Source organism: Bos javanicus, chromosome 3 (genome assembly GCF_032452875.1).
Source record: "Bos javanicus breed banteng chromosome 3, ARS-OSU_banteng_1.0, whole genome shotgun sequence".
In the NCBI taxonomy this organism is placed as follows: Eukaryota; Metazoa; Chordata; class Mammalia; order Artiodactyla; family Bovidae; genus Bos; species Bos javanicus.
In genome coordinates, this window is record NC_083870.1 from 119,873,436 (window position 1) to 119,895,423 (window position 21,988).

General features: G+C 60.6%; 1 protein-coding gene and 1 long non-coding RNA gene across 10 annotated transcripts in view; one reads left to right on the top strand and one right to left on the bottom strand.

Annotated features, from left to right (window-relative positions):
- Positions 1-20,466, bottom strand: part of ANKMY1 (ankyrin repeat and MYND domain containing 1) — a 55,503-nt gene extending 35,037 nt beyond the window's left edge. For 5 of the 9 annotated variants that reach the window (XM_061412843.1, XM_061412848.1, XM_061412844.1 and 2 more), the window contains exons 1-11: positions 18,905-19,741; positions 18,394-18,580; positions 15,582-15,725; positions 10,855-11,327; positions 8,841-9,057; positions 8,400-8,564; positions 6,654-7,075; positions 4,899-5,070; positions 4,107-4,247; positions 2,849-2,989; positions 916-1,023 (exon numbers count right to left, since the gene is read on the bottom strand). In XM_061412843.1, coding sequence (XP_061268827.1) covers positions 916-1,023; positions 2,849-2,989; positions 4,107-4,247; positions 4,899-5,070; positions 6,654-7,075; positions 8,400-8,564; positions 8,841-9,057; positions 10,855-11,327; positions 15,582-15,725; positions 18,394-18,580; positions 18,905-19,119 — 2,385 coding nt within the window. In that variant the 5' untranslated portion in view covers positions 19,120-19,741. The other 4 variants (XM_061412846.1, XM_061412845.1, XM_061412847.1 and 1 more) reach the window with 4 other exon arrangements.
- Positions 20,467-20,512: 46 nt separating this feature from the next.
- On the top strand, positions 20,513-21,415 carry LOC133244983 (uncharacterized). The gene is made up of 2 exons (XR_009735576.1): positions 20,513-20,824; positions 20,909-21,415. It is a non-coding gene; the product is annotated as an uncharacterized LOC133244983 (long non-coding RNA).
- Positions 21,416-21,988: the final 573 nt, after the last annotated feature.

Sequence of the window (21,988 nt, forward strand, 5' to 3'; positions counted from 1 at the left end):
CTGCTGACTGGGAGGATGGATGAGTGGGTGACCGAGTGGATGAGTGGGTCACTGGGAGGATGGATGGACGGCTGACTGGGTGGACGAGTGGATGACTGGGAGTGTGAAGGGATGGATGGACTGCTGACTGGGAGGATGGGTGAGTGGATGACCAAGTGGATGAGTGGGTGACCAAGTGGATGAGTGGATGACCAAGTGGATGAGTGGATGACTGGGAGTGTGGAGGGATGGATGGACTGCTGACTGGGAGGATGGATGAGTGGGTGACCGAGTGGATGAGTGGGTCACTGGGAGGATGGATGGACGGCTGACTGGGTGGACGAGTGGATGACTGGGAGTGTGAAGGGATGGATGGACTGCTGACTGGGAGGATGGGTGAGTGGATGACCAAGTGGATGAGTGGATGACCAAGTGGATGAGTGGATGACTGGGAGTGTGGAGGGATGGATGGACTGCTGACTGGGAGGATGGATGGATGGCTGACTGGGTGGACGAGTGGATGACTGGGAGTGTGGAGGGATGGATGGACCGCTAACTGGGAGGATGGATGGACGGCTGACTGGGTGGACGAGTGGATGACTGGGTGGGCTAGTCAGAGGGGTGGCTGGATGGGTGGGTGGAAGAACAAACACCTTCCTTGGCAGCTGGGGAAGGTGAGAACCACCCAGGGTGGCCTCCCAGTGCTCTGAGGCTGAGTCAGCACCTCCCGGGTGTGCCCTCACCTTCATGTTCACTTCCTCCCTCCACCCTTCCCTCTGTAGGGCGCACCCCCCATCCTCGCGGGAGGGGACCCTCCAGCAATCACACCATGCTGTCCCTGGGGCACCTCAAGGACAGCACATCCCAGAGCCTGTGTTGGAGATGGGGCACGAGACAGACACACGCAGGTACACCAGCAGGGTAGGACTTGCTCACCAGGTCATTGCCACTGGCGATGGACAGGGAGAGCGGGGAGTGGCCGCTCCACAGCGAGCTGGGGTTGGCTCTGTGGGCCAGCAGGAGCCGGACGATGTCCCTGGCGCACTGGGCAGGAGAGAGGCGGGACGGCGGGTTACAGGGGCGCGTCCCCTCCAGGGGAAACTCACACAGCGTGCGGTCAGCCCGGCCACTGACTGCTCCTCCCTTGTACTAGGGCCCTGCCTGGCACACCAAGTGCCCTGAACGCTGGATAGTGAATGGTGGGTGGATCCTCAAGCTGAGAAGAGGCTTTCCAAACGTCGATCATTTAAGATGGAAAACAGGGATGTCGGTGATGAGTAAGTTGATTTGAAGAAAAGAGGAGAGTTGGGGCCGCTCTACTACGGCTATTGCAGACTCTAACAGAGCTGTTGCCTCTGTATCGGGACTACTGCAGCTGGGCCGGGCACACGGCAGGTGGGGCAGAGGATGAGCCCTTCACCAGGACACACCAGGAGCAAGGAACGCAGGGGCACTTTCAGCCCTTCGCCCCCAAGGAAGCTATTGGCTTCCCCCTCCTCCTCTCTGGGATGTGCCCGCGGGAGTTGACCCGGACTCTCCTCACCACAGAGCACTCGGCTGAATCCCTGCTGCCCTGCTGCCCTGCGGACCCCAGGGGCCAGCTGGGCCACCCTGCAAGACCACCCCCTTTGCCAGCCTCACTGGCCAGGCCAAGGGGAGCCCACAGAAGTGTGCCAAGGGGTTCCTGGGAAGCTTCCCCTCTTCTCACTCTCCCTGCTGGAATGCAGGCATGATGGCTGGATGGCTGCAGCCTTCACATCTTAGAACTAGACTTTACACTATTGATCTGTCCTTGATCTGATGAGGATGTGGCCTATGGTGTCTCCTGACTTTGTTTCCTCTTAACTTTTTTCCAAATCCAAAATCAGTACAAACGACAAAGACGTGTGAGCTAGAAAGAGCTGTGCTCCAAGCCCAGGGCTCCAATTTGCTGACCATGGGCCTTGGGCAGCCCGCCTTCCTGGAACCTTGCTGTCCCCAGCCTCAGTCTGGGCTCGCCACCCCTCTCTGGGAGGGCAGTGACACATCCTGAGGATACGCTGGTGAGACAGGGGTGTTCCGGAGCAGGTGGTCCCTTGCCAGCATTGTGTGGGCACCCACCCCCACTCAGGCCCTCACAGCGCCCATCGAGGCGGCACGTGTGACCCTCATCCTGTGCAGTGACAAAGACCTCCTGCCACAGGCCCACAAGGCCGCTGCTGTCTCATTGTTTAGGCAGGTAAACGGAAGCTCCGTGCATCACGCACTCGGGGGTTCTCTGGTCCGGCTCCCCAGCTCCCCTGAGGCCCCTTGCACCCATCCTCCAAGGGGTTCCTGCACCTGCCGCATGCGAGCTGATCCCCAAGGCGGACAGGAGGCAGCGGCGCCAGACGGGGTCACCGTCCGGGGGGCGATGGGCTCACAGCACAGACGTGTGTGACCGCCACCTGCAGTAAGACAGTGACTTCACGAGGCGACCCGGGCCCCCACGCCCAGGTACACAGGCCTGCGTGTGGACGCGTGTCCCCAGCACGTGCTCTGAAATAACACATCCGTGCACACGAGTTCCATGATGCTTCGTATCCTATCTCAACACAGCATGTCCCAGCTCACTGCCGACCTGACCCAGTCCCCCGAGTCCGGGGCCCACTCAGGGAGGATGACCTGTAGCTGGGGGACCCTGGTCTGGGCCACAGCAGCCAGGGGCAGACACGCCCAGGTCTGCTCGCGTGGCCACGGGGAGGCCTGGCTCAGCCCACCAGGGCTGCGGGCTCTGCACACGGACACACACGCCTGCACACAGACACACGCACACTCATGGACGGGCACTCACGGGTACGCTTCAAGGCGCCCGTGCACACCCCCCGGCCCACCTGGAAGGCCGCCTCACCCTGTGGCTGTCCTCCCGCTCACAGGCCACGTGCAGGGCCGTCCTGCCCCCCTCGTCGGGGACGGACATGCGCTTGCTGTAGTAGATGCTGGGCGGGCCCGCTTCGTTGTTGAGCTTCAGGCTGGAAGGCGGCAGGTTCAGCTGTGGGCAGACAGAGGGGTTGAGGGTCGCCCTCGAGCCCGTCCCCCGAGAGTGCAGAGACCCACCTTGTGCCGCCCGGGCCCTGTGCCCCCTGCAGGCAGCAGCTCACACCCAGGGCTCCCCCAGGGCCACGCGCAGCGGTGCCGTGTGAGCCACCCTGACTTCTCAACACGGCCCCATGCCCTCGGGCGCTGGCGGCTGAATGAGGCTCGGGTGGATGCTCAGGGGCTCAGCCTGGAGGAGGAAGGCTGGGAGGGCTGCATGGCGGAGAGGGCCTCGACATGGCCTTGCTGAGGCAGGGGTATCGCTGCATGTGCCAGGACCAAGCTCTGCCTCTCCAGCCCTCCGCCCCAGAACCCCACCCAGAGGGCTCCATGCCCCACCTCTGGCCCCCAGGCCCTTCTGCAGTGTCAGTCACCCACTCGGCAGCCTGCCCCGCCCCCTGAGGGTCCATTCCCCTCCCCATCACGTGTTGGAGCAGGTTGGCAGGGGGCACTGGGCCCTGAGCCCTGGTCTGGGGACACGAGGCTCCCTGAGGGCGGGGCAGACCTGGAGGCTGCCTGAGGAGGCCCACAGCCCGACTCCCCCAGGCACCTCGGGAGCTCAGAGCCCGCAGGGCTCCAGGCCGGCCTTCTCAGATGGCAGCAGCCTAGAGGTGGCCCAGGGGACGGAGGGGCGGCTGGGAGGCAGGAGGGGCAGGAAGACCCAGCCAGGGAGTGCGGCCCTGGGCAGACGTGTCTCCAGGCAGAGGGGCACCCCCGAGTGGAGTGAGACAGAGCTTCCTACAGAATGCCCTCCCGGGGGCCCGGCTACCCCGGCAAGGACCCCCGGGCTTTGTGAGCTGCCTGAAGAAGCAGGTTCTCACTCACATTCATCAAGTGTGCGTGCCTCTCCCACACTACAGGCCTGTGTGCAGAGTGTTCACACTTGGTGCCCAAGCCACACTGCCTCCCTCTGCCCAGACAGGCCCCGGCTCGCACAGACGACTGCGGGTGTGACCAGGCGCACGCTGCCCAGATCCAGGCTGGCCTGCGGCTCACAGGGTGCCAGGCACCCTCCTGTGGGGACCTCACAGCGCCTGCAGAGGGACCCCACCCTCCACAGGGCGGACGCCCACCTTGCCCTGCTTGTACACGTCATCCTGGTCGGCCGCCCTGGCATCCACGTCGGTGATGGCATGGAGCAGCAGCTCCGTTATCTTGACGCCCTCCTCCCCGGGGAGGGCGGCCGCGATGTGGAGAGGGGTCAGGGCCCCCAGCTGCAGAGGAAGCACAGGCGGTAAGGGTGCAGCCCCAGGTCCCTGGGGAGCGACAGCCGGCAGCCCGAGGGTGGGGCTCTGTGTGAACAAGGCCCGTGGGGCCCCCGTCCAGGGTGAGAGCATGGCCGTCTGCCCCTCGCCTGCCTCGGGTCCCCAAGGCACCACGTTCCCGTCATCCCGGGACATTCGGGACAAGAGGCCCGCCCACAGCGGCCCACAAACACACCGCACGACCCCACCCGTCTGCTCTAACTCATAAGACGCTTTCGTCCGCCAGGGTGACACGGGCACCAGGCCCTGGTGCCCCAGCTTCCTATTAGACCAACTGTCCCCGCCCTCCTCCAGGAGGTTTCAAAGATGGAGTCCAATCAGTGAACCCAAAAAGTTCTGTGAGATCCTCCTGGGTCTTCAGTGACACCTGCACTTACACCCAAGAAAAAAGAGGAAATAAACGACCAGGCTCAGGGGCCCGGAAGGTGAGCAAGTAGCCAGAGCGAGACTGGCAGCCTTTTCAAAAGTCGACACCCTCTGAATATGAGCGGCCTGAGTGACTGACAAGCATCGACACAGCCAGGGAGGAAGAGCAGACGCTACGGGTGACCGTCGGAGTTGGCCCGGCCCCCACCGCCGCCGGCCCCCGGCGCAGCCCACCTCGGGCGGGAACTGGATGTCCGTCCTGGCCCGGTTCTCCAGCAGCAGCCTCACCCCGTCCACGTCCCCGGCCTTGACGGCGAAGAAGAGGACCTGCATGGGCGCGCGGCACAGGTTGGGGTCGGCGCCGCGGTGCAGCAGGAGGGTGATGGTCGCCCACCTGCGCCTGTGTCTGGAAGGAGCAGGGAGACCGTCACAGGCTGGCGGAGGGGCACGCGCGGCCCGCAGCCCAGACATGCCCCGGGCCGGAAGGAGACCCCGCCGCGGGTGCTGGCGAGGCCTGATGCGGAGCACGCCGAGCCCGGGGCCCTGCCTCACCAAGACTGCAGCCCTTCTCTGCTCCAGGGCAGCCCACCCCGAGCGGCCCAGCCTGGCCAAGCTCAGGTCCAGCTGCGGCCCTGCCCGACTTCAGCCCTGGTGCTCACTTAGCCTGAGGTCACCTGTGATACGGGCTGGGGGTGGGGGCCAGTCTCCCTCCTGGGGCGGCCGTGAGGGGACGATGTACATTGCCTGGTGCCCATAGGGTCCAAGGTTGTACACACACAGCAGACATGCACATACGTATGTAAACACACACCTACACACACACAGATACAACGTAGCGTGTAAAATCCCACGGACAGAGGAGCCTGGTGGGCTGCAGTGCATGGGGTCTCGAACAGTCCGACACAACTGAGCAACTTCCCTTTCCCTTTTCACTTTCATGCACTGAAGAAGGAAACAGCAACCCACTCCAGTGTTCTTGCCTGGAGAATCCCAGGGACGGGGTAGCCTGGTGGGCTGCCTTCTATGGAGTCGCACAGAATCGGACACGACTGAAGCGACTTAGCAGCAGCAGCTGCAGTGCACACACATGCATAGCACACGGCATGCACACACAGATGACACACATATACACACAGGCACAACACGGCACGTACACGCAACCACATGTGTGACACAGTGCACACACGCCTACAACACACACTCACATGGCACACATGTCTCTCACCAGCAGCACAGAGCGGCACACACAGCCTCTTGTGCGGACGCTGTGAGGGCTGGGCGGGTGGGGGCGGCAGGGAGAAGGTCGGGGAGGAGAGCGGGGTGTGTGGAGAGGCCCATCGGGGGCAGGTGGGGGCCCGCCTTCCCACTGACCGCCGGCAGAGCAGAGGGAGAGAGGAGGCTGGGTCAGTGTAGGGCAGCAGCGCTCAGATGGCTTGCCCTCCGACCCCTCCGCACTTGTACAATCCGTCCAGGCCCCCAAAGGGCTTTATTTACCTGGGTTCTAGCCATCCCTGTCCGCTGTCTTACAAATTAAGACTGAGAAATGTGTTCAAATATTTAGTAACACATTCAAAAAGTAACACTAACCATTGCATATTCACAGAGATAACCAGTTTTTATGAAAAACTTGGCCACCTCAGAGCCCTCGCCGTGAGGCGCCGCTGGCCCTGAAGACATTCTGTGCGTTCAGGACTTGGTGGAGGGGCAGCCCTGCTTCAGTGAGAGGCTCCCCAGGCGTGGTGTGCACGCACATTCACGATGAGTGGCTGTGTGCGGGCAGGTGTGCACAAGAGCACGCGTGTGTCCCTGGGTGACTGAGGGTGAGTGCCCGCCTGTGCGTCTCCGGTGCCAGCGCCCCCATCCCACGCTCGGCCCGAGGGAGGGCGCAGAGGCCAGCCGCTGGGAGCCGCCCCCGGCGTGCAGAACCGCCCTCCCGCGGGAGTGGGGCTCACAGCTCCCCCTGAGGCGCGCCCTGGGCCCGCCACCTACTGGACCATGTCCAGCGCCATCCTCCTCATGATGCCCCGGTCGGCAGGCGCGGGGCCCGGGGTCTGCAGCAGGCTGTGCCCCTGCGCGCTGCACTCCAGCAGCTCCTGCGGCAGGTCGATGCGGAAATGGCGCACGGCCCGGCTGGACTCGAAGTCCGAGTCGTTGCTGCAGGCCGAGCTCCGGCACAGTGTCCCCGACGCCGCGCCCCGAGAGTGCCCCGAGTCGCTGGCGCTGCTCCTCCCCGACGTGGAGCCCCGCTCCCGAGCCCCGCGGCGGCTCTCCTCGATGTTCGGCCTGGCGGAGGACTGCTTCCGCTCCGGGCCTCCAGGAGCCGGGACAGGCTCCTCCAGAACCACTGGCTCTGCGGGCGATTCCGGAATTGACAAGGAACGCTGGGTCGTGGTGATGGGCTTCGAAGCTTCCTTTGGAAAGGACCGAGAAAACGTCCTTAGGACAAAGCAGAGAGTGCTGACCCAAGCAAGCCGCCTCCATCTGCAGGGCCGGCCCACGCCCCCCTTGGCACCCGGACCTGCCGCGCTAAGCAGGCCCCAGCGCGGGGACCAGGCTGGCGCCACACAGGCTCCAGGCGCAGACCCCCCGCATTGTAGGCGAGGCGACTGGAAAATCAATGCCAAATGTCTCCCCATGGGCCGCTATACTGATTACACACCAGAACGGGGAATTCTGGATACACGGGTTAAAGAAATGTCATTATTATAGTGAATCCCACCTGTCCTGCCTTTTTCTCACGTGAGCCCTGAAAACGTCCAAATCCAGTGGCTGCCGGCGGCATGCTCTGCGGCTTGCTGCCGCCCTCCACCCACCGTCACAGCCTCCTTCTCAGCGGTGGCCCAGGGACGGGCGGCAGCAGCGCCAGAAATGCAGGTTCTCGGGTCCCACCGCGGACCACCCCCAGGCAGAAAGGCTGCGGCTGGGCCCAGCCCTCTGTGACTAACTGCTGCTGAGGGCCCGGCAGTTCCACCCTGAGTACCCGCCCAGAACCACTGGAGCAGGCACCCTGCAAGGCTCAGGGGCGCCCAGCAGTGCCAGTCGCCAGAGGCCAGGGTGGGCCCTGTGCGGGGTCCACGGCGCCCTCTGTCCTGAGGCCCCAGCGGCTGTGCATTGCCTCCTAAAGGACACGTCTGCTGTGTTGTAGAACAAGCTCAGGGCACCCAGTGACCACGATGATTTCCTCCCATTTCCTGCCTGCCCACCTTAGCATCAGTTCATCCCATTTGAGCCCGGTCTGCACAAGAAGGCCGGGGAGCTGGGGGACTGGGGGACAGGTAGACAGGTGAGGGACGAGTGGACCAGCGGACAGTCGGACAAGGGAGAGTTGGATGGGTGGATGGGGGATGGGGAGGGGGGAGGGGGGCTGAGGCGGGGGGAGGGGGGTGGATGGCAGGGGATGGGGAGGGGACGGGTAGATGAGTCTGGGGTGCTGGGGGACGGGGTGCTGGGGGACAGGTGGCTGGGGGTGGGGGGGCGGGGAATGGAAGGTAGGCGATGGAGGAGCGGGGACCACTAGATGGGGAGTAGGGGGCTGAGGACGGGGGGTGGATGGCAGGGGAGGGGGAGGCGGGGGGGTGGATGGGGGTGGGGGCCTGAGGACACAGAGATGGCAGGGGGTGGGGGAAGGGGACAGCTGTACGCGTGGACAGCTGCATAGGGGACTGGTACCCAGGGATGGGGGTGGGGATGGGCTGGCGCAGACCCTGAGCCAGGGCGCAGCACCCCCAGGCTGACCTGGAGCTCGGGCACCGTTCTCTCAGCGATGTTGGGCTTGAAGGACGTGGTCGGGTAGTGGAGGAGGAAGCACATGCTCAGTGGGGTGAGGCCCTCGTCCGTGCGCTTGTTCACGTCAGCCCCGTTGTCCAGCAGGAGGTTGATGATGTCAATGTGACAGTGAACCTGCAGGGAGGGGGCCAGCCTGGCGAGGACAGCGGGCGCTCTCAGCAGGGGCCAGGACCCCAGTGAGGCCCCCCGCCCCAACCAGCTCAGCCAGGCGAAGGCACCCTGCCCCTCTCCCCGTCCGACCCCGCACGCCCGTCCCACAGGCAGGCTTCAGAGGGGAAGGGGGAGGGCAGCCCCTGCCTACGAGGGGCCACCGCCCAGGGCCCTCCGTGTCAGCGGTCCTGTGAGTGACCCTGCCACCCGCACAAGCACCCTGTGGGGTGGGGCGCTCACAGCAGCAGCGGCGAGCACCGTGTAGCCCTTGGCATCGGCCACGTCGGGGCTGGCGAGGTTGTCCCTCAGGATCCCGTAAATCCAGTCGTAATTCCCTTCCTGGGCCTTCAGGATCATCTCCTTGGAGAGCCGCTCCTTGGGCCCACGGCGCGCAAAGCCGCTCCGCCGCCCCTCCAGGATGGTGTCCATGTTCCAGCTGCTGTGAGCCCTCTTGTTCCTGGCAGTCAGGGAGCCTCGGTGGGGGGAGCCCGATTCTGGACGCCAAGCCCTGCCACGAAAGGGGCCCTCCCTCCCGTCCACACTTCCTCTTTCATACCTCTGCCCAGGACCCCGCCTTCCCCCCCATCACAGTCTGCTCCTAGGACACCCTAAGCCCTAGGCCTGCACGGCTGGCCAGCTGCTGGGGGACACGCTGCCCACAGGTGAAGATGCTACGGCTAAGCAAGCATCTTTCCTCAGCAGGAAGAGCTGTATCACTTTAAAAATAAAAAAATTTATAGGCTCAGCTGATCTTTGCATGATGGATAGATGGAGGGGTGATAGATGGGTGGATGGATAGGTGAAAGGATGGGTGAATAGATGGATGGATGGACAGATAGTGGATTGATGGGTGTGTGGGTGTGTGGGTGGGTGTGTGAGTAAATGGGCAGATGGATATGATAGGTGGATAGATGCATAAGTGGGTGGATGGATGGACGAATAGATGGATGGATAAGTGGATGGAGAGGTGTATGGATATGATAAGTGGGTGGATGGATAGATGGATGAATGGATGGGTGGATGGATATAAGTGGGTAGATGGATGGATGGATAGATGGATGGATGTGATAAGTGGGTGGATGGATGGATGGGTCAATGGATGGATGGATGGATAGGTGGATGGATGGATAGGTGGGTGGATATGATAAGTGGGTGGATGGATAGATGGATGAATGGATGGGTGGATGGATATAAGTGGGTAGATGGATGGATGGATATAAGTGGGTAGATGGATGGATGGATAGGTGGATGGATGTGATAAGTGGGTGGATGGATGGATGGGTCAATGGATGGATGGATGGATAGGTGGATGGATGGATAGGTGGGTGGATATGATAAGTGGGTGGATGAATGGGTGGATGGATGGATGGATGGGTAGATGGATGGATAGGTAGATGGATGGATAGGTGGGTGGATATGCTAAGTGGGTGGATGGATGGATGAATAAATGGATGGATAAGTGGATGGAGAGGTGTATGGATATGATAAGTGGGTGGATGGATGAATGGGTCGATGGATGGATGGATGGATAGGTGGATGGATATGGTAAGTGGTTAGATGGATGGATAAGTGGGTGGATGGATAGGTGGGTGGATATGCTAAGTGGGTGGGTGGATGGATGGATGGATGGATGGGTGAATGGATATGCTAAGTGGGTGGGTGGATGGATGGATGGATGGGTGAATGGATATGATAAGTGGATGGATGGATGGATGGGTGGATGAATAGGTGAATGGATGGGTGGATGGGTAGATGATGCATACATAAGTAGCATTTATGTTCACAAAACATGCATTCCAAAATAGTTTACAGATATTTGAGGACAAAGTGTAGGAAAGGGGTTAAAATATTCTTCAAAACTTTAACTTAAAAAATAAGTCTTCCTCAAGTGGCTGCTGACTTCCCCAGGGATGCCGGGGCAGGTGGCGGTGATCTTTGGAGACCAGCAGAGTGCTCCATCTTTCCCCTGCCATCTGTGGAGAAACCAGAGGCCGAGCCAGCCGCCCAGCCTCCTCCTGCTCTGCTCCCCGCCAGCGCTCGGCACTTGGGCAGCGCGTTCCAGCTCCAGGCACAAGCTCCCCAGCCCTTCATCACTGGGCTGCATTGGTTAGTCAAACAAGACAAGCCTGACAGCCAGCCAGGACAGCCAAGTTGCGGGGCTGGCCGCCAGAGGCCTTCAGGACCCCCGGCCTGAGTGTGCCCCCATCAGAGGACAGGAGCCCTGGGGGTGAGGAGAGAGGACGGGCTGGGTTACCTGAACTTGTAAGCCTGCTTCTGGATTCTGACCATCAGAGGGGTCTCGTTTCTGATAAACCAGGGCTCTCCGTCATCAACAAACGGAGGGATGTCGTTCAGAAAGAGGCGGGCGTCCAGGTCTTTGCGGAAGGAAGAGGTCATGGGCAGGTGGCTGTTGTCGGTCGAGTAGATATAGATTTCCGGAGGCAGAGTGAGGTCGTCATTCAGGAGAAACCGCTTGTAGTCGTAGAAGAACGGGTCCTGCCCCTCCTCTAGGCCCCAGCCCATCTTCTCCTCATCCGTGAGGGTGACTGTGGCGGGCGTGTGGGTCAGGAAGCCCGAGAACTCGGGGTAGCTGTGGATGGAGAGGCTGTCGGGGATCTCCACGCACAGCTTGAGGAGGTGGTTGTGGAACCACAGCCCCACGTCCTGGCTGCCATCCCGGTAGGTCTCGACGCCTGGCCCGAATCGCTCGTCTGCCTTGTACAGGCCCTGCAGGACGGCACAACGGGGTAGAACAGGTGGCTGGGCAGGGCCTGTGCTCTGCGGCCAGTTTCTTAAATCAGAGGAAGAAAGCATCATCCTAAGAAACATGTTCATTCAATCGACAGTTTGCTGAGGCTTTGGACGCTCCAGGCCCAAAGCACGGGCGTCGGGACAGACGCGTCGTGGGCAGAAGGGCTGCGGGCTCGGGGGCCTTGTGCAGGGAAGCTGGGGATGCTGCGTGCAGACTCATTTCAGGGTGCCCCCGGCTCCTTTAACATGGTGAGCCTGGCCTAGGCACCCATCAGGCTGGGGAGGAGCACGCAGGTAGAGGCGCCGGGCGCCGAGTCAGACACACCCCGGCAGGTGTGAGCCGAGGAGGAGCACTCAGCTTGGCTTGCCTCGAGCCCAGCAGAGCGCAGCCAGTGCCGGGCGGCTCTGATGCTCCTGCTGGCATCGGTGCCCGGGGGTGGGTGTGAGGAGCAGGGAGAGCCAGGAGGGTCTCAGTGAGACACCAAGCAGCAGTGCCTCCCTCAGCGAGGGACCTGGGACAAAGGGGACCTGGGGACCGCAGAGACCCGGCTTCCCGGGGAGGACGGGCTGCATCTTCCCTGAGACGGAGTCACGGGATGATGCCTGGAGGTCGCTGGGCAGGCAGAGGAACCGCCCAGCAAAAGCACAGAGGCCTGAAACCCCAAGGGCACACACGTCAGTCCCTGGAGCTGCGCCCCCACCCCCTCGTCTGCGAGCCGCACGGCAGCCTCACTCTCGGGAGCTCCCATTGCCCGTGGAGCACCTCTGCCTGCAAGCCTGGGGCTGGGCACTGTGGACGGAAGGCCCTGCCCACAAGAAGCTGGCAGGCCAGACCAGGCGGCAGCAGACGAAATGAGGGAGGGAAAGCGTGTGAGGACCACTGCACAGGCTTGGGCTGGGGCTGCAGGTGTTTCCAAGAGAAGCTGTGAATGGACCGGTGACGGGGCAAGAAACACCATCAGACTCGGTGAAAGTGGCGGGGTGGGGGGACAGTCCCCCAGGAGCTGTGAGCCTGGAAGAAAGCCTTGGGCAGGGAGACAGGTGTCTGGTCAGAAAAGCAGCTGTCCCAGGAGTCCGCTTCTAGGAATCTGTCACAGGAAGTCATCCCAGCTCATCAAAGCTATAATATGTTCACAGCCTTATGCGAACAGCAGACGATGATCCAGGAACCTTGATGGTTCAATAAAGAGGGGCTATCCAGAGGTACTGGCTTTGAAAATTCTTTTCTTAACATGTGTTCACTTTTTAACCAAAGAATCCTGCCTCTAGGAATGCATCCCAAAGATCACAGGTGAAAACATGGAATCCTCAGTGAGGAAGGCTGCCTGGAGACGCAGGCCTTCAGGAGCTGCTGGGAGGGGGCAGGGCTCTGGGAGCAGGTGTAATTGCAGGTGGAGCACAGGGAGGACAGGATGCCCTCGGGGGGAGGACCGTGTGTGCCCGTCGCCCATCATTTGTAAATGCAGAGACAGAAGTACAAAGATGATCACCAAGGACCAGGGAGGCTCGAGAAGGAAGCGAAGGGACTCCTGTGGGGGGGACCATATCTGATGGATTTGACTTGGAAAAAGCATCCGATTTTTTCATAATCACAAAATGAAATCAAAACAAGATTTTAAAAATAGAATGCCAAAAATAACAAAAGCAAAATAAAGCAAGTGACTGCAGCTCTGTACCCAGTGGTGGGGGGAGGCGGTGGGGTGACCACACAGAGAGGAATTATTTCACGTGACTGGACCCAGCCTCCCCAGTGGGGCCACCCAGGGGACAGAAGGACAGCAAAGGAAACTGAGACTGTTTTTAATCATCAGAGGGGCGTTGATGAGGCTCTGCCCTTTTCTGAAACTCGTATACACGTGTTCAGAGATAAAGCAAGCAGGAAATCTTGTTAGAAACCACGATTGTTAAGACGAAGAGAGAGGCAAACAGCACCACAGCTGTCGAGGGCAAAGCCTGCACCCCTACACTGACGCTGGAGATATCAGTGTGAACTGATGATGCATTTTCTCACTTAAAAAAGTGTACTTTCAAACAAAAAAGGAAGCAGAGACATGGGTACAGATAACGATCTAGTGGTTGCCAGTGGGGAGAGGGACGGGGGAGGGGACGGGGGGGGGGGCACAACAAACGGTCATCCAGGGGTCATACGAAATCATGAGCCCAGGAGAGTGAGGCTGCGGAAGGAAACTGAAGAGCCCAGGTGAAGCACCGCGGCGCTGGAGCAGACGCCCACGAGAGTGAGGCTGCGGAAGGAAACTGAAGAGCCCAGGTGAAGCACCGCGGCGCTGGAGCAGACGCCCACGAGAGTGAGGCTGCGCAAGGAAACTGAAGAGCCTAGGTGAAGCACCGCGGCGCTGGAGCAGACGCCCAAGAGAGTGAGGCTGTGCAAGGAAACTGAAGAGCCCAGGTGAAGCACCGCGGCGCTGGAGCAGACGCCCAAGAGTCCTCGGGGCTGCAAGGAGGTCAAGCCAGTCAGTCCCACAGGAAATCAACCTTGAATGCTGATGGGAAGGACTGATGCTGAAGCTGAAGCTCTGATACTCTGGCCACCTGATGTGAAGAGCTGACTCACTGGAAAAGACCCTGATGCTAGGAAAGATTGAAGGTAGGCAAAGAAGGGGACGACAGAGGATGAGATGGTTGGTGGCATCGCCAAGTCAATGAACATGAGTTTGAGCAAATCCCAGGAGATGGTGAAGGACAGGGAGGGCTGGCGTGCTGTAGTCCATCGGGTCGCAAAGAGCTCGACACAACTTACCGACTGAACAACAGCAGGATTTTAAAAATTGTTCGATTTTAAAACGCTTTAAAAAAAAAAAAAGAAAAAATGTCAAAATAACACGTGGAAAAAAAAAGTTTTGAAAGGTGTTTTCAAGATATGCTATTGAAAACACCTAAAAATAAAAACCAACCAGTGCAGCAGTGATGAGCAGCCAAACCGTGGTTTCTAAATACTGCATCCCACTAAAGCAGCCAGGCTCCACCCAAAGCAGGGCAGGAAGCGTCTGAGAGAGGCTGGAGCTCCTTGCAGAGCAGGAAGCAAGAACACGGGAAGCCCTGCAGGGCAGAACCAGGCTGCTGACACCTGCGCCCACCTGTCAGTCCTGACATCGTGTCACGAAAGAACCAGGCAGCTGCCTCCAGACGTGACTTCTGACAAAGAGGAAACAGCTGGGCGGGAGGTAAGTCAGTCTTTCCAGTAGATGGGCTTGGAGCACCCGGACGTCCCCGCGTGGCAGAGGAGGGAGCCTTACTTCCCGTGACACACCAACATTAACGCAAACACAGACGGGCACGTTATGGCAAAACCATAAACACAGAAGAAAACGCAGATGATGATCTCATGACCTGGCAAAATTATAGGCAGAAACGGAACAGCCGGGCACTGGGGGCAGGAGGACACCTGCTCCAGAGGGACCGGGTGCATGTTCGGGGCTGACGGGACTATTGGGACCCTTGACCGCGGTAGTCATCACACAGCACCATGCTTGTCAAAACTTTCAGCAGGAAAGTCGCTCAGTCGTGTCCGACTCTTTGCAAGTCCATGGAATTCTCCAGCCAGAACACTGGAGTGGGCAGCCTTCCCCTTCTCCAGGGGATCTCCCCAACCCAGGGATCGAACCCAGGTCTCCCACATTGCAGGTGGATTCTTTACCAGCTGAGTCACCAAGGAAGCCCGAGAACACTGGAGTAGGCAGTCTATCCCTTCTCCAGCGGATCTTCCCGACCCAGAGATCAAACCAGGGTCTCCTGAATTGCAGCCGGATTATTTACCAACTGAGCTATAAGGGAAGCCCCAAAACTTTCAGCACGACCTGCTAACGGGGGCGAGTGTTACTGTAATGAGTAAGGCGGGGTTGGGGGAGGAATCTGTATTTGCAAAGGCAGGAATGTTCTCCCAGAAAAAGGGAACTTCCAGAAGAGCATGTGCGCAACGAGCCAGTCTACGTGTAGAAAGGTGAATGTTTCCGCCGAGCTCACTGCTTCATCTACAAGATGCACGGCGGCTTGCTGGAAACCCCGGGCCCAGTCCGGGGAACAGGACAATGACCGGCTCTCATGTCCTCACTGTGCGACATGTCTCATGTCCTCACTCCCCTTCATGCGCCTTATTACTGGCACTATCACATTCCCTTAGACTAAGAAAGCCGCTTCTCGTCAGGCACACCCAGGACCCAGCAGCGCCTGCAGTGCCGGCCAGTGGCCTGGATGCCCAGGCCGACCCCTCACCTGGAAGAGCCTCTCCTTCAGGTACATGGTGCCGTAGCCCTCCCGGGCACTGAGGTAAAACGTGCCCGTGAAGCTGGAGCCATCCGGCCACATGTAGGTGCCGAGGCCGTGCCGGTGGTCCCGGTAGAACTGCCCGTGGTAGGACTGTGAACAGAAAGTGGGGTGACCGGTCTGTCTGAGGAGCAGCCCCTTACTGCCCCAGAACCTTCCAGAACGCCCTCCCAGCTGAGCCTCTGGGCCTGGGCCACATGGAGCGGGGCTCTGGGTCTGCCCTGGGCGCACGAGGGGAGGTCACCCGACTCACACAGAGCAGGCGCCAGGCACACTTGGCCCCCCGATGGCCATGCCGCCCCCGTCTTGGCTTGGGTGGGGAGGCTGTAGGTGTCTGCACTGCCTGGGCTGGGGCACGACCTGTCTGCAGGCGTGAGCCCTGGCCCCGGCTCCGCCCGCACCCCCCAGGCTGGCCCAGGGAGTCGGGGGCTGCCAGCCCGGGGGTCACCACCCTGGCCCTGACTGAAGACTCCTGGCTTCTGAGGCCACGCACTTGGGCTGCTCTGGTCCCGAGCCCCGGGGGGTCTGATGGAGGTGCCCCAGGAGGGAGAAAGGACACAATGTCCATCCCAAACCCTTCTCAGTCTCCAGCCCTGACTCACACGTCAGACGGCCACCTTCCAGCCAGAAGCAGGCGGGCCAGGCGCTCACGTGGCCGACGGCTGTGCTCACAGACCCCTCCCCACCCCACCCCCACCAGCAGGCCGGCGACTGCCACCTGCCCAGTGCCCCATCGTCCTTTGGCAATGGAGACAAGTCCCCACAGGTAGGTGGCGCCCTGGCCCCAGCCTCCCTGGCATGAGTGGCCAAGCAGAGGGCTCCCACCCCCAGCCCTGACTTGCGTTTGGCCACAGGACCCATCCCTGAGTCACACCAGTGTCCACGGGGCCTCTTCTCTCTTGTAAGAGGCTGGGACCCCAAAACCGTTCCCCTCTGCCAGGTGGCAGAAGGTCAACTTTGGCCGCCGCCAGGGAGAAGGGAAGAAGTGACCTGATGGAGTCTTGAGAACCCCTGGAACCAGCCAAGCCTGGGGCCCTGGGACCCAGTGACGGGCTTTCCAGGCACCACAGCCAAGAGAGGTGTTTTCTGGCTCATCATTTCACTCCTAGAGAATGGCTGGAGCAGGGACACGGAGAGCAGAGAGACACAGGGCAGGAAACGGCCCATCATCTGCCCACATTCATTTCATTGGGATCATCTGTGGGGCTTACAGAGTTTACCCAACTGAAAGAAGTCCCGAGTTGCAGATCATCTGTGTAGAACTTCAGGAAGAATCTAACCGCTGCTCTTTGGTTCACCCATAGAAGATGGGGTTTCTGTCCACCCAGGAGGATCCTCCCGATCCGTGCTCCACACAGACCAGGAGCTTCATCTGACCAGACCGATGGATGCGCTGGGGCCCGCTCGTCAAAGACGCTGCCCTCAACCCCCCGTGCCCTCTCGCCTTCCTGCTCCCTCTGGTTCCGGAGCCACTATGGCGGCAGGAGCGTCTGTTCGGTGGACCCAGAGGTCCCCCCAGGCTGTACCGAAGCGGGTGCTCCGCCTGCCACCGTCTCCCTGCGCAGGGACGACTAGGGCTGCAGGACCTGTCAGCGGGACGCCACCCCCACAACCAGGAGCTCACGGTGTCTGACCACTGGACCCGTGTTGGGGCAAAGAAAAGCCAACTTAGGACTAAAGAAGCAGATGCCGAACAAAATCAGTGCTGCGTCATCGACAGCAAGGAGCCTCGCGTGCCATGTCAGAAGCTCGGGTCCCGGCCTCTGTCCCCTGCTCTGGGGGTGCAGTCCAAGTGGGACTGGGCTGGGAGCCCCGAAGCTCCGCCTGCGCCTGCAGCTGCTCCTGCCGCCTCGCCCTGCCCGCACCACTCCCCAGGCTCCAGCCCAAGACCCCTGTGCACCTCCTCCCCTCTCTTCCCTGAACCAGGAAAGCTAAGTGCGGGAGGTCAGGGACTGGGTGAGGTACCACAACCAAGCAAACGGGGCCGCCGCGTGGAGGAGGACAGAGCCGGGACCCTCGCAGCCCCTGGGAGGTTGTGCCACCCAGTGCCCGTCTCCCAGCAGGGCTTCGGTGACAGGGGTCCTGCCCTCGAGGTCCCCAGGGCTTCCCCAGATGCTTTTATAACCCCCCAAATGCAGACCTGCATTGCCTCCAGACGGTTTTTATGACTTGCAAGCAAAGACCAGGGCAAGCAGCGCGGAACCCGCCAGCAGTGCAGATGCGGCGGGAGGGGAGGGGCCCGCACAACGTGGGAAGCCTTGAGAACCCAGCTGCCCGCCGGGGGCGGGGGGGGGGGGGGAGCAGTAAGCCCGCAGGACACGCACACCCCCAGCTTCGCCTCACACACGGCTGCTTCTCCCCCAGGGACAACAGGTGGCGCCAAGAGCCCTGCCACGGGCCCCTTAGCGTCCCCACAGACCCAAACTCCGCCCACCGCGGGCGCACGGAAGCGCGCGTTCACTGTGTCTCTAAGAAGACCCATTTCTTCTGCTCAAGCTTAAATACAAGGCAGTGTCACCACTGCAAATATACAACTCACTGCAGTAGTTGACAATTGAAAAAATTTGCCTAGAATAAGAATTTATCTTCTGAAGGCACAGTTTCCCGAGCTGCAGCCTGGGGACACCAGGTGAACCTCGGACGTGATCTCAGGAGTCTCTCTGGGTGCTGCTCACACAGGGACGCTTGCCTAGCCTCCTTCCGGATCCACAAGCTCACAACACACGCCTCTTCAAAGGGGCCGGCCGGGGCTGGCCGTTACCTCGCCCGTGGGCCAGGAGAACTCTCCGTATCCCAGCTTCATGTCCAGCCCGAACTCCCCCTGGTAGACGCAGCCGTCTTGCCACTCCTGCATGCCCCGGACCAGCTGGATGTAGGCGCCCTTCAGGTCCTGCTCCCTGAGCGGGCCCTCGGCCTCTTCTTCCTCCTCTGGGGCCTCCGGGAGGAGCCTAGGGAGAGGAAGGGGGCGGGGTGGGGAGCCCGTTGCCCACCAAAGGTCTTAAGGGCCACCGAGTCCCGAGAAGCCGTGCTTCAACCCGACAAGCCCCGAGGCCAGACGGGCGGCTGTCCCTGCTCTCCAGGGAGGGGAACGGAGGCACCGGGAGCATGGAGCATGCTCAGGGTCACGCAGGAAGCGGAAAGGGCAGTAAGTGTGCAGCTGTCTGACAAGGCTGAGCACCAGAGCAGGCTGCTTTGTTGTTGCTCTTACTGTCTCAAAGTGCACATCCTGACTTAAAGTGGGCCCGCGCCTGGCCCATCACACACACACCCACCTGTCTCCCAACGCTAAAGGGCTCTCTGGGGTGCTGCAGTGGGGTGTCTCAGGGCTGGCTGGGTGGGGTGCACACACACGGGAGCCCTCAGGCTCTGAGCCCCTCCACCAGCTGGTCCTCAGATGCCAGCCGTGAGCCACGGGCACTTTAACAAAGCACCTGCCCGACTCCGAAGGGCTGCAGCTGCTGTGAACATGAAGGATAGAGACCCTCATGCAACAATGATAAAGTCTGGGGGCTCAAAACTGGTTTGTTTTCCTTTTTCTTACCTGTAGCTGTGGGTTGAATTGTGTTCCTTCCTCGAAATGGCAACTCACTCCAGTGTTCTTGCCTGGAGAATCCCAGGGATGGGGGAGCCTGGTGGGCTGCCGTCTATGGGGTCGCACAGAGTCGGACACGACTGACGCGACTTAGCAGCAGCAGCAGCAGCAGCCACGCACCCCACACCCCAAATTCATATGTCAGAGTTCTAACTCCCAGGGCCTGGCTGTGTGACTGTGTTTGGAGTCAGAATCTTCACAGACGCTGTCTCCAAATAGTCAATTTATGTAAATAATCAAATTAGAGGTCATGAGAATGGGCTCTAGCCCAGTGTGACTGAGGTCCTTATATCAATAAAAGGGGAAGTCTGGAGGCAGGGAAATGCGTGGAGAGAAGATGAAGTGAAGACTCAGAGAAAGGACAGCCGTCTACAAGCCAAGGAGAGGGGCCAGCCCGATTCCACGCCCTCGCGGGAGGGCTCCCACACCTTTTGGCGCCAAGCATGGAGCTCTCCAGTGTCCCGGCGGCCGCAGGCACGCTGCCACCCTCCTCCACTTGGTTTTCAGAATTCCCAACCTTTGGGACCTCGTCATGTGGGACCAAGGAATAACGATATTCCATGTCTCTCCTCTTTGAACCTGGAAGCAAAGTCGGAGAACCACAGTCTCCCTCGGGGTTCCTGGCGGGCGCCCGGACCGCCGACAGCACCGCGCGCCTCAGAGAAACAAGGACCCCTCCTAAAACGGCGGACGCCCGGATCCTGTTGGAACGCCCCCGCCCCCAACACAGAGAAACCCCCTCCAACGCCTGAGGGTGTCCCTGAAACCAAGGAAGACAGCCTGGGCCACCTCCCGCGACCTTAAATTAGGGCCACGTTTTGGGCGGCAGACAGTAGGCCCCTTCTCCCCCAGAGAGCCTCGGGAGACGGGGCGGCGAGGACGCGGTCCCCACGCAAGCCCGCATATAAAAACAGGCTCTCACGCACGTCGGGCCCCAAACCTCCTCTCCGCCGCTCCCAGGGAGAACGGCGGGCCGGGCCCAGGGGGCGTGGGGCCCACGCGCCGATTCCCCACCGCCGCCTCCGCGGAGCTCGGGGATATCCCCGCTTATCCCCCTAACAGGGCCGCACCGAAGCTCAGAGAGCTCTCACTGACCGCACAGGGTCCGCGCAGGGCTGTGGCCAACGCAGCGCAGCCGCGCCTGCCAGCCTGCACTCTGCACCGCTCAGGGTGCAGAAGAGTCAGGTTTCCCTGGAGACCGGGCCACCGCCCACGTGCCCAGGTTCCGCCAATCCCCCCGCCCGGCCCCGCCCCGTCCCTCCAGGGCCACACCCCCTGGCGCCCGGCCCCGCCCCGCCCCTCCAGGGCCACACCCCCTGGCGTCCCGGCGGGGCAGGGCTCCCCTCTGTGACCTCACAGAGACCCCCGCCCCGGCCTCCCACTCCCGCTCCCCGCCGAGACCCTCACCCCCGGCTTGCTGAGCCCAGGCCGGCCGTCCCACTAGGACACCCATCTCGAGGTCAAGCGGGGCACGGTGGGTCGGCCTCTGGGTCAAGCCTCCCGGACTCCAGAGCCGGTTGGTGGCTCTGTTGGTATTTATGGAAGGCGCCGAGCTCACAGCCCGGTAGGGGGACAGGATCGGGGGCAGCCGGGGCCACAGGTGAGCCTTTACGGGGAGAGGATGCCTAGGTATGGTTTCGGGGGATGAGTAGGAGCTCTCAGAACAGAAGCGAGCACATTTCAGGGAACTGGACTAGAAGCAACCGGGAAAAGCGCGAGGGCTTTCCGCGGCTTCCTGGACAGAGGAGGGGTCTCTGGAGGCGCAGACCGCCCCTTCTTAGAACAGCGAAAACGGATGACAACAGCTGATGCCCCGGCCGCCCCCCCCGCGAGCTGCAGTGGCCGGAAGGCGGCTGTACCCGGACCCCAGGGTTCCGGGGGGCGCTCCCCCCACCCTGCAGTCTGTCTCCCAATTCATCTCTTCTCCCCTCGGCCCCTCGGCCCCTCAGCACCACCTCGGCTCCTAGAGCCCTTCTCTACCCCTTAATCCTTCCCCTCACGTCCCCTCTTTGCCCTGCTCCAGCTGTTGCTTGTGAAGCTGAGCAGAGACAAACGGAACCACCTTTAAAATGTTTCTGAAAAGAGAAAGAAAAAGTCACCTAAAACTTCCTGTTAAAGCATACCACCTGTGGTGGGTTGAGCAGTGGCCCCCCACCCCGACCCCAAATAATAAACTGAAATGAAGTCCTAACCCCTGAGAATGAACCTTATTTGGAAAATAGTGTCTTTACAGATGTAATTGAGTGAAGACCAAACAACTGGTGTCCTTAGAAGGACAGGGAGATTTGCAGACAAAATACAGAAAAATACATTTCTGTTGTTTGAAGCCTACTGGTTGGTTGTGATACTTTGTTACCCTCAGCTGAGTTCAGATCAGGTGCTCAGTCGTGTCCGACTCTTTGCAACCCCGTGGACTGCAGCACGCCAGCCTTCCCTGTCCTTCACCAGCTCCTGGAGCTTGCTCGAACTCGTGTCTATCAAGTCGGTGATGCCATGCAACCATCTCATCTTCTGTAGTCCCCTTCTCCTCCCGCCTTCAATCCTTCCCAGCATCAGGGTCTTTTCCAAGGAGTCAGTTCTTTGCATCAGATGGCCAAAGTATTGGAGTTTCAGCTTCATCATCAGTCCTTCCAATGAATATTCAGGACTGATTTCCTTTAGGATGGACTTGTTTGATCTTCTTGCAGTCCAAGGGACTCTCAAGACTCTTCTCCAACACCACTTCAAAAGCATCAGTTCTTTGTTACACTGATTCTAGGAAACT